Here is an 11,194-nt window from a genome sequence, read left to right as displayed (position 1 = left end):
CAGCTAATACAGCTTGGTATGCACTCACCCGCACAATGACAAAGGAACTGAACTGGGCAGCACTGTGCCTTGTGTAAGATACCTCACTGACATTTCCCAAGATGTGAGCATTAGCAGCTCTGTCTTTTCAGTGCATTTGACTATATGTCTCACGGCGCCCATGTGTCTTTTCTAATATATGTGCATGGGTATGTAAGGGGTGGAACACTGCATTATCTGTCTGTTAGGACAGTATGTGTTTTGGGGGTTATGCGTCAACACCTCCAGGGGCTTTGCCCTTTTGAAACATTCATTTGACCCAATTTGCACAACAAGCGCAAGCTGAGGTTGTGAGAGAACGACGTAAGAGGACGACGTGAATATTATATTTGGAATTCCAAAGGAAGGCCTCTCTATGCATATTTTATAAAGTTGGCCTTTTCACATCTCCTCGTCACATTCAAAAAAGTGCTCCTTAAGGAAACATTACAATGGGGTCAAAATAACACGCAAATATATTCAAACATGCAAGTCCGATAGTGTGCCAAGTGTTGCTCCGGGATTAGGAAACCGGTTTGCATACATACACTCATTACATCCATACATTGTGATTCACAGAAAAAAGAAAGTCAGGAAAGTTTGGGAATTATCATTGTCAAAGCGTGCTTCAGCCGTTACACAATGATCACCAGATGGCAGCATTATGCTGGATATTACATCCCTGGTGCTAAACACTGCACACTGGTTACTTTATCACATTACATTTGCCAAATATTTTGGAGCTTCTGCGTATGTGTGTGTGTGCTTTATAACAATGGAGATTCCAGTTACACAGTGATCGTGGATGAGAGGAGAACAGTGCAGCCGCAAAACAGCAGGAATGAATTTAGTCGGAACTTCCTTTAAACCAGAGTGACTAATACCAATAATTATTATTGGTAATTTATTAAAAAGCAATGTATTTGTTTCATCCCAACATGCTTCCCCGTGATTTACAAAAAATATGAAAGGGTTCGTTGTCTAACCTCTTAGGCTCAGTGGACAGCAACAGCTGCTGCATTGAAGCAAACAAAAGCAGTTCTAATCAAATCTAATCTAATCTAATCCGGTCGAAGGTAAACTGGCCGATAATGGAGGGGCTTTGTGTGCTGTTGTACCTTTTGTCCTCAAGAATAAACTTAAAAATATATATTTGCAATTTGTATTGAGTATCAGATTTGGTCCTAAAAAATTGTATTTAGTCATTATCATCATTCTCTATCACTCCATTGATCCTTTGTGGTGAGGATTTGATCTCCTATTCTGAAGGCACAAAAAAATAAGGCCATGACATGGTTTTTATAACTGAGACATACATGATCTTGTTTACTACAGTTGACTTGCGGTATCATCTACGACACACACGCCGCCCTCCAAAGTTGACAGTTTGTATGTCAGTTGACCGACGCCTATTATTAATGCCACAACTCCTCCCTCGTCACAAAATGTGCCGATTGATTGGTGTCATATTTAGCATTTTCTCCAACCAGGCTGTGTACTGCACAGTATATATATAGTAGTTAAAGTTCTAAAATATCAAGGGGTGAATGTCAGCTCGTCGAGTAATCCCATTTGCTTTCACCACCTCCATTGTTGTAATTACTTGCGCGTCCCATCCCAGGTGACAATCACTAGCATCAACACCAGCGCAACAACCACCTAAAGCTCCATACAAGAGGCCCCTGCTCACTGCGCTTCACCATGACGATGGTGCACGCTCACCGGTAACCTCTCACCCAGGCGTGCCTTCCTGCGCTGCGATCAAAACAAGGTAAGAGCATCTCCGTACACAGCTCTGCCCACCATGACTCTCCTCCTCCCTGGACATGGCGGTCTGCTGCCGGCATGTCCAGGTTTGTTGTTCTCTTTTTTCATAGTCTGAAAAAACGTAGGTTTTGCATTTCACTTAAATGTAAATGATGGGCTTCTTTGCGTAGGTTATACAGCAGCATTGGCTTCGAGCTCCTCCCTCCGACTCCACTTCCATCTTCCTCTGTACCTCAGACTGCTTCACCCTGGCTTCCCTCTCCGGTTTCGACATCCCTCCCTCTCCACAGCGCTCCTGTCTTCATTCCTCTAAAACATCAACACCTCCACATCCCACATTTCCCATCATGCCTCTGGCACCAACCATTCATTGTTAGTTGGAACATCCGTGGTTTCGGGTGTAAAAGGTACAACGTCTCACTGGACGCTTTGCCCTTCGAAGGTGTGGCCACACCTGCTAAGGTACGGGGACCAATATTTGAATGTTATGTTGTTATTATCGAGTTGCTTGGCAATGAGTCAAACTCTATTCTATTTACATTCAAATCCATGGTTGAAAAGCATATGCTGCATTCATACCACAGGCTCAATTACTTTACATATAAGAACATTACTGGTAAATCGTTTTTTCTAGAGTGAATTGGTTGCATGTGGTTGACCCATTTACTGGTGGCTACGAAGCTGTTTTACACTGTCATGTTTCTGTCTCTGTTCGACACAAACCGACTGGGTGCCTCATGTAAACCTCGCTATGAGGAAACAGTTCAACAGGGGCATCCGCCAGAGACGTAACCTGCAAGTCATTGTGAACAATCATAATAACTACTACATCCCATCCAAGTGTGCATGCTTTAGTTTCATCCTTTATTGTTTTAAAGATTCGATGCTGATCTTGAACCTATACTTCTTCATCCTCCTGCCTCCCCTGCAGGACCAGCCAAGGCCTGGTCGTTATAGACTGGGAGGAGTGGCGCCCCTTATGGGACAGGAACTGCAGCACTATCTACCAGACTTTACCCAGTGGCGCACCTCATGCAAACAAACCGCTTCATGTCAGTGCATAAGGCCACAGAGAAAGCCAAGCAACACTTCCAAGTTAAAACTAACTGTAAATCAAACTATTTTTGTTTTTGTTCTGAGCCACGTGACCCAACTATCTTTCAGGGCTTCTACTTGTTTCCTAGCTGCTACAGGTATGGCTGGGAGAAGGCAGGCCACACAGGGCGGCGCCCCACGGAGTCGAGGGAGCAGAATGATGAGCTGCTCTGGCTGTGGGAGTCCAGCTTGGGCCCTCAACGCGTCAGTCTACCTGCAGGTCCGTGCATGTAGAACAGCTTACAGGTTACAATGTATGCATCGCTAAAATAACCTCTAAAATTGGAAGACTTAATTTCTCCTCCTCTGCATTTCTCCACAGCTTTAGTCTCTCTGGCAGACAGTCCCAAGGCCGCTGTGATGGTGATAAATGGTTTACAGGAAGCTCGGAGAGTGTCCGCCCTGCCCGGAGGGAGTGGGACTGCGCCTCTGTTTGCCTACGTGCAACCTGTCTTTCTAGATCAGAACAGATGTTTCCTCAGCCAGATAACTGAGAGTCTTGTGTTGAGTGGCATTATAGTGTGAGTGATATGAGATAAAGAGATGTGAGATGTGCTCGGGAGGACGGAATGACAAACACTTACTAAAAAGGATTCAGGCTTTAAATCAGCTGTACAAGCGACTAGAATAGATGCATCTTGGGTTACTTCCTCATGCTTTTAGTGAGACGTTAAGGGCTTCAGTTTTAAGAGGGGTTCGGTTTCTTCCTGTAACAACACCCTGCTCAGGAGGTAACCTTCACTTCGCTATCCTCTCTTCTTACTTTGGGGGTTGAGTGTTTTGAGGAAATAGGAATTGTGAAAGTGTGGGCACCATGCGTGCATACTATCTTCTGTTATCTGAACAAAGACAATAATGAATACCCTGGGGGTGGGGAGGGGGGGGGGGGGGGGGTCCGCTTGCTATGATGGCCGGGTAACATCACCCGGCAGACCTCCACTGCACTGCTGAAAGACGCGCCAGTGAACTGCTGGTCAGACCAGAGACAATGTGTTCAGTTACATGACACAGGAGTCTGCTCGTCTCTGTGTCTGACTAACAATACCTGAGTGGCTCAGGTACTGATGGATTGTGTGGGTTGGTGTAGTTTGTAGGGAAGCCAGGGAGACCGGGATTGTTGTCATCATACTGACATTCACTGTGTCAAAAAGTCTGAACGGAAGCTCTGTAAATTCAGGTTAAATAAAATTCTCTCAGCTATCAGGTATTATTCAGCGCATTAGGACTTCAGCGTCTGCACAGGATGAAGAAGCCTTATAGCTAATGCTATATGATAGATAGGGTTGTTGTGGCGCAGGGGTTAGAGAAGGTGTGCTGGGAAGCACAAGGTTGGTGGTTAAAGTCCAGGCTGCCCCATGTTCCATGTCAAAGTGTCCCTGAGCAAGACACCTAACCCCTAATTGCTCCCCAGGCAAAATGTGAAAAAGCCGTGGGTTTAAAGTGTAATATAAATTAGTTTGACTTTAGCGTCTGCTAAATGACCTGTAATGTAATAGATACTTTATTGATCCCTCAAGAGGGAAATTTTGGTATCACAGCAGCATGTACAGGGAAGAAAATAGAATAAAAAGATACACATTATATACAATATAATAATAGAAATATTAAATTATTAAATTAAATTAGGTTAAATAAACTAAAACTGAAACAAAAGAATAACCTTCCAAAAGAGACAATAATAATAATTTGTAAAAGGAGAAGAGGAAGTGGAAGAGCAGCAAGATCACAGCAGTACAGGGTTGTTATTGTCGTTATTTGGCCAGAGATGATTTATTGTAAAGTGTTCAATTGTTGTAGGGACACACGGGAGCTGTTACCCCCAGTTTCCAGTATTTGTGTTAAGCTACGTCTGATAGTCTCCTTCCTTCAGTTTCATATTGAATGGACCTAAGAGTCCTACCTTCTACCTCCTACCTCCCTTCCACCCTCAGCCCTTACATCACCATGTGTCACCGTAGCTGGCCGGCTCTGCAGCATCTTCTTCTGTCAAAGAAATGGCCGCTGTGTCCGCAGAAATGACAGCTCACTGCCTCCATTTAAACCCGGAGAATTTACGGATCCTGCATGTTCAGAACCTGCAGGCTTTGAGCAGGGGTGGGGGGGGGGGGGGGGGGGGGGTAACCTGTCAGCGCTAAAGGACTGAGCTGCTCTCATAGAAAACACAGGCCCAGGTATTCAGTGTGAAACAAGGGCTGTATCAGTTTCACACGACGAATAAAGCCGTGCTAGAGGATGAGCAACAAACCAGTATTACTAAGGACAATGTTAAAAAGAACCTGAAAGTTTAGCATAAAATGATTTAAATGATGATCTAAGAAGCATCACAAAATATAGATGAACCCCTGTGGTGTATTTGTTTGTTTGATTTTACTGTATGTGAATTTTGAAAATATTTGAAAAGAAACATGGAGGCAGGAGTGATGTAAGGCTTTTTATTTTCACTTCCTTGCGGACATGGTCATAGCAGGACAGGCACAGGTGCTTTACTATACACACAACGTTACCCTTCACAGAGTGACAACACTCACAGGGCCTCACCAGCTGCATTCTTTATTTGTCGGACAAAAAGAAGTAGAAAACTCCACCATTCGACGTTGGTAGCAAGCTGCTACCGATACATTCTTTTGGAGACAGTGTTTTTCTACAAGAAGTACACTTCAATGTTTTTTTCCACTCTAATTTCTGAGAGAGTTCACGAACAATGTTATCAAATGTAATTGAAAACTGAGTCTTTCGGTCGGCCAACATGACAACAAGGGTACGTCCCTTTTTCACGTGTTGTATTTCTGATGGTTAATGTTGATTATAAAGAAAACTGTTGAATTTCACACGCTGTTTTCATCTGCATGAAGCCATGCTTTCAGCTCGGGCACATTCATAGTGCTAATGAGTCCGTAGGGTCGAGTCGGCGTGCACAACGCCTCCCCCCCCCTTGAGCTGTTGTCAGCGGACACCGTACAGCGTATTGACGGTGTCCTCTGGGCACGTGACGTGAATCTGGATTCATGTGCTTGCTTGTGTCAGCGATCTCCGAGCTGGTTTGTGAACAAAGGAGAAGAAAAGTTTGTGCATTTCATTTCCACCTCAACAACTCAACAAGGAAGTGACAAGTAGGACAGAACCAGGAACTGGTTTAAGCAGAGCGACTTCTTGTTTATCAGACATTCGTTTCATGCCTTGACAGTTACGAGTCCAAATTTTTGTCGCTCGTAACCAATGGCAGGGCATGTTTGAACAAAGCATAAACACCCGAGGTAACCGAATGAAAAGAGCGAGTCCAAATGTTCGCTCCGTCAGGCTTGCGTTCCTGCTCTGCTGCAGACAAAGAGGGCGAGGCGTTCTTGCTAAGAACTTGTTGTTTGGGTATGTAAATAACGTTAAAGTCACGGAATGACTGGTCGCGTCTGAGGAATAGGTCAGATTTAACCAAGACGTACAGTTCACGAAATCATAACGTGTGATTAAAACCGGCTGGCCAGGAAAAAAAAAAAATGCACTGGCTGATTCTGTTGTTCAGCGAATGGCAATGTTGAAGAACGTCTTTAGCTGCCAAGAAAAAGAAAGAGAACACCAGCCACAGGCAGGCTAACCCCTGCTGTTATTGATCAGGGGCAGATGTTTAAGTTGGAATGGAATCAAATACGATTTGTCACATGTTTTTATTCATAATGACCAGCTGACATTTTTGCTCAGTACCTCAATATTTCCATACAAAGTACAATTTGATTTCTCCCAAAAGTGAATGATTCTAAGTAATAAAGTGCAGCTATTTCAGCATTGCTGTAAAGATATGAAAGGGAAATTGACATTACTTTTTCTTGTTATTGAAGTGTTTCAAAACTTTATAATTCCCTCAAGCTTTGCACTCAGGAAATGACATTATTAAAATACAATACCCTTCCTACAATGACTTAAAAACAAATTGTATAACCAAATATTATAAAACTGACATATTTTACCAAAACATTTTCTAATCAGAAAAACCTGATTAAAGGCTTCATAAAACTGACTATTCAAAAAAGACTATTCATTCCAGCCCAAAGTTAAAATGCTAATGTGGAGTGAAACAGCGGCTGTTAATGAGCCCAAATTATGTTCAACTCATGAAGTGACTTGTTCAGAGAAGACAAGATAGGTACTGTATGATTCACCACCTTTTGTCTGCTGATATATGCGCATATACTGTGGGTTATACGGTAGTTGATGTTATGCCTGTAAAGGGAGACACGTGGTGATCCATTAAATCAACTAAGAAGGCTCTAATGCATTTATTTACAAATGCCATTTTAAATTCATCTCATAGCACTTGGTTGTTTTTTAGCTGTATGCATTTACTTAACTTGCACTACAATAATGGTAATAATGTAATGAATATGCTTCAAGTGGACATGAGGGTGTGTTTGTGAGTGTAGTATAGAGAACTAGTTCTGACGAATTTGAGGTTCAGTTTTAGAATAAAGGGTTGGAAATTAAAGCTTTTTAATGCCGTTTAAAAAAAAATCCGATTCATCAATTAATCGAAGAAATAATCGACCGATTAATCGATTATCAAAATAATCGTTAGTTGCAGCCCTACAGCAAACCCATTCAACGTTTGTGTCAACAAATTGCTGGCCAACTGTCCAAAGAGTCAAAGTATCTTAAATGAATACCTCTTGCATTTCTTTATTCATATCAACATCCACATGTTAAACATGTGTTTAACTTATTAATTGGACTAAAATTATGCCCGTTTGTTCCCCTGGAAGTTGGACCACCAACATGAAAATCAAGCTTGTTTTTTTGTCTCCATCACTCCATTGACCTCCCCGTTCTCCTCAACCGGACCCTCCACCTCCACCTCCATGCACCGGATTCTCAGCAGGACGTTGGACAGCACGTCCTGATACAAACTGAGGCAGGCCCAGCCAGGCATGTACAGCAGGGTGACGAGTCCCATGAAGTTGTACGGATAGTGGGAGTAGTCCCAGGAGCAGGCTCCGAACTGCCTCAGGACCAGACCCCAGGAGAACTCCCAGGTGTAGATGAAGCAGATGTAGACAGGGAGCCGCCGCAGCGTCCCCCAGCCCCTGCCGAAGCGCAGGTGGAAGTAAAGCGTCTCCACCGCGGAGCTGCAGGTCCCGTACATCAGGAAGGACCACGGGGACGTGTAGCCGCTCAGGCTGCGGTCCGACTTCTCCACCAGGTTGCAAATGGAGGTGAAAATCACCTCGTCCAGCAGACCCTGCATCCCGTAGAACAAGAGGCGCGCGAAGGCGGGCAGAGCGCGCAGAGGACCCCGGCCGTGACCTCTGCCCTCCTCCGCGCCGAGTTCCCCGGGGGGCCGGAGGGGGCAGGAGGGGTGGTACAGCAGCTTCGACATACCCCTGTGGAACACCAGGGAGAAATAGAGCGCCAGGGCATAGTGCACCGCCAGCTGCGTGCAGGACACCACCCTCACCTGCTCGGTCAAGGTGTTGATGTTGCCGATGAGGATCTGCAGCCCGATGTAGACAGACGGGTAGAAGACCAGATGAAACACCACCGGCCGACCTCGGAAGCACCTCTTCTGAGAGTAGATCTTCTCCAGCGCCAAGTGGGTCAGAGAGTGCATGATGCAGAGATACGGGGAGGAGAAGCCCACCAATTTGGGGTCTCGTCGATTCAAAAAACCCTGCGCAGCCGAGAGCACCACGTCCAGAGTGAGGCCGTGCATGGCGTAGAAGTAAAGCCGCATCCAGCGCGGCAGCTGCCGCAGCTGCCGCAGCGGCGGCTCCTCCGCGCGCCCCGTCTCTCCGAGCGGCCCCCGTCGCTGGGTCAAGCCCCCGGCGGGGCTTCCCGGGTGGTCGCGAGGACCGTCTCGCCACCGACCGGCCATGATCAGTCGGTATCTACTAGACAGAGTCGGCGTCCCTCTTCCTGCGCATTGTTTGTTTCCAGCACGGCGAAAGCGAGCTGCGTCTGCAACGCATCCCCTGCGAGTGTTCGCCGGGCACTGCTGCGTTCACGGATTGCCCGGAAATTTCAGCGATGATCCAGTGTGTGGACCCAGCTTGAGAAGGAGCAACGATTGTTTGCATTGTGTGTCATGCATCGAATTCATTTTTTGCGTCGTCGCGTCAAGCACATTTGATTTCCCTCATTAAACGTGTTATTTTGAGCTGCCCACTGTTTATTTTCCACGTTGTCTTCTCCGCCTTTACGGAAGGAATGCCAAACTTTTTAACCCCTTCCGGGCTTATGTGTGTACTTGTTATGTGTAAAAACATATCTCGACATTTATATTTTTTCTGTTGTTGGTCCAACGTGACTGCAGTCAACACGATAACAGACCCAACGAGGATAAATTAGGTGGTAAGTGTAATCCCTAAGTAGGAAGTAAGGGATGTAGGAGGAGATCATATGTTTACATCTGCTTTGTGGCATCAGAGTCTTAAGCACCCGGTTCACCGCGTAATTTGAATTCCCACAGGGATGTTTTCAAATTCCCAACAGCACCTGAAGGTCACCTGAGAGGGAACCTGATGGAGGAGACGGTGTAGTTAGATAGTTGTGGTGGAGACGGAACGTTTTGCCGTTGACACAGTTGTTAATTGAACTCCTATCCCCGGATGAAGCCCCGACGCTGTTTAATTACGAGTCATTAATAATAATTACAGCTGCGTACTCTGTTAATGTCACAGACAAACACAGGTCCCGAATAAACTGATGCATCATCTTTCATCAGAAGTATTGATCACCCATAGTTACATATACCTTTGTGATACCTTTAAAGATAAGATTGATGATATTAAAGACCATCCTTTCATCTTTTTTTCATCTTCAAAGTTTTACAGCAAGTTAAATGTACTTGCTCACAGCTCTCATTAGATGGAAGAAGCCAAGCCACAATGTCTCCACTTCCTCTTCTGGTTTCCTGTTCACTATTATGCTTCTGTTGCTGTTCTGAACTTGAACAAAGAGTCAACAATATTGAATATGCATACTGCTAATATCTAAATGAGACAACGATTTCAATGAGAAGATTAAAGGAGGTTGACCTTCGGCCTCCACAGGTGTTATTATTCCTGTCTGCTGTGAGAAAGGATTCGTTTGCGGCCTCCCACAACCACCCGGGGGTTGAGTCTACAATATAACACAGGCATAAGATAGATGAAATAAGAAACCCTGTAGCCAGTTTTATATCCTAATGTCCACATGGACGCCGTGTTCCAAGTCGAACGATAAAAGTTCCTATAGTACAACATTTAGTAGCCTGCTGAGGGACTACCGAGTCCACGAGAGACTCGTCTCATTTTCACCAAAGCAACATCATCTCAGGCGAAATGAGACCGCCTGACATGGACCTCGTTCACCCCGTCGTATCGGTTGAGCACCGAATAAGAGAGTATGAACTTGTGTGAGTTTGTATTCTACCCCTTGAAAGGGTAAATTAAAAGCATTTGACTGCAGCCTGTCAGCAGTTGTGTGTGCCAAAACCTATGTATGTTGTTCATGTGTGCTTTTATGAATGTCTGTTGTCTGTCTGTGTGCCTATTTATATTTGCGTGTATATATAGTATGCATACGCATTTAATGTGTGTGTGTGTGTGTGTGTGTGTTTGCACTCAGAGGAAATAGAGATATAACTGGTCTTTCTGGGCCACAGAGATAACAGTGTATCCCTGCATGCAACAGCATTGCTTCAGCACAGATTGAACTCAAGCCTGAACCCACTCAGTCGTGACTCAGCGTCAGCACACCCCGATTCACGGATTAGAGAGCAAGATTCTCATTTTCAGTAGTAATAGTTCAATAGTTCAGAGTCAAATACAACGTTTGAAATGCCAAATGCCAAAACGTGACCCTCTCTCACATGCGCACATCTTCTTCTTTTATTGCTGTGGTGCATTTTCTCAACCAAAGGTAGAAACGGTTGAAGCGTTCCTGGCTAGAGGAACCAATCAGGGGTCAATACTGTCATTGTACCACGCTGCTGTGTACCGTGCCCACCTGGCTGAGGCATGTCGGCCCAACATCAGTTGTAAATTGGACAGCAGTGTTTCACAAGAAGGGAGATTCTTGAGCTTTCAATTGAGATTTTTAGCTCATACTATGGCATCGTAAGCCTCTTCTTACTGGTCTTTGCTGCGCATGCTGTCATGAATACAGAAATGCAGAATGGTGTAAAATACAAAAATTCATACAGACTTGTTGATTATTGACAGTGAGGTTGCTTTCATTGGACTGGCAAAGCTTATGAAATGTTGCAAGCTGAAAGGACAGAAAGTAATGTAATGTATTCCTTACAGATAAGCTCATTTAATTTTTTCTTTGAATAATAAGCCAGTCGGCA

At 44.7% G+C, this 11,194-nt stretch overlaps 1 protein-coding gene and 1 long non-coding RNA gene across 3 annotated transcripts; one reads left to right on the top strand and one right to left on the bottom strand.

Annotated features, from left to right (window-relative positions):
* Window positions 1–1,535: 1,535 nt before the first annotated feature.
* Window positions 1,536–3,742, top strand: LOC120818150 (uncharacterized). Of its 2 annotated transcripts, none has more exons than XR_013467501.1 (4): window positions 1,536–1,789; window positions 1,956–2,247; window positions 2,717–3,100; window positions 3,203–3,742. It is a non-coding gene; the product is annotated as an uncharacterized LOC120818150 (long non-coding RNA). The 2 variants fall into 2 exon arrangements; XR_005712092.2 differs by having other exon boundaries at window positions 1,538–1,789; window positions 2,970–3,100.
* A 2,780-nt stretch (window positions 3,743–6,522) lies between these two features.
* tmem229a (transmembrane protein 229A) lies at window positions 6,523–9,014 on the bottom strand. Its single transcript, XM_040174999.2, has one exon. The coding sequence runs from the start codon at window positions 8,735–8,737 to the stop codon at window positions 7,649–7,651; it is 1,089 nt and encodes a 362-aa protein (XP_040030933.2). The 5' UTR covers window positions 8,738–9,014; the 3' UTR covers window positions 6,523–7,648.
* Window positions 9,015–11,194: the final 2,180 nt, after the last annotated feature.

This window comes from Gasterosteus aculeatus, chromosome 4 (genome assembly GCF_964276395.1).
Source record: "Gasterosteus aculeatus chromosome 4, fGasAcu3.hap1.1, whole genome shotgun sequence".
Lineage (NCBI taxonomy): Eukaryota > Metazoa > Chordata > Actinopteri > Perciformes > Gasterosteidae > Gasterosteus > Gasterosteus aculeatus.
This window is presented reverse-complemented; position numbering and strand designations above follow the sequence as displayed.

Coding starts and splice junctions, on each gene's coding strand:
- tmem229a (XM_040174999.2), bottom strand. CDS start 8,737: ATGGCCGGTCGGTGGCGAGACGGTCCTCGCGACCACCCGGGAAGCCCC.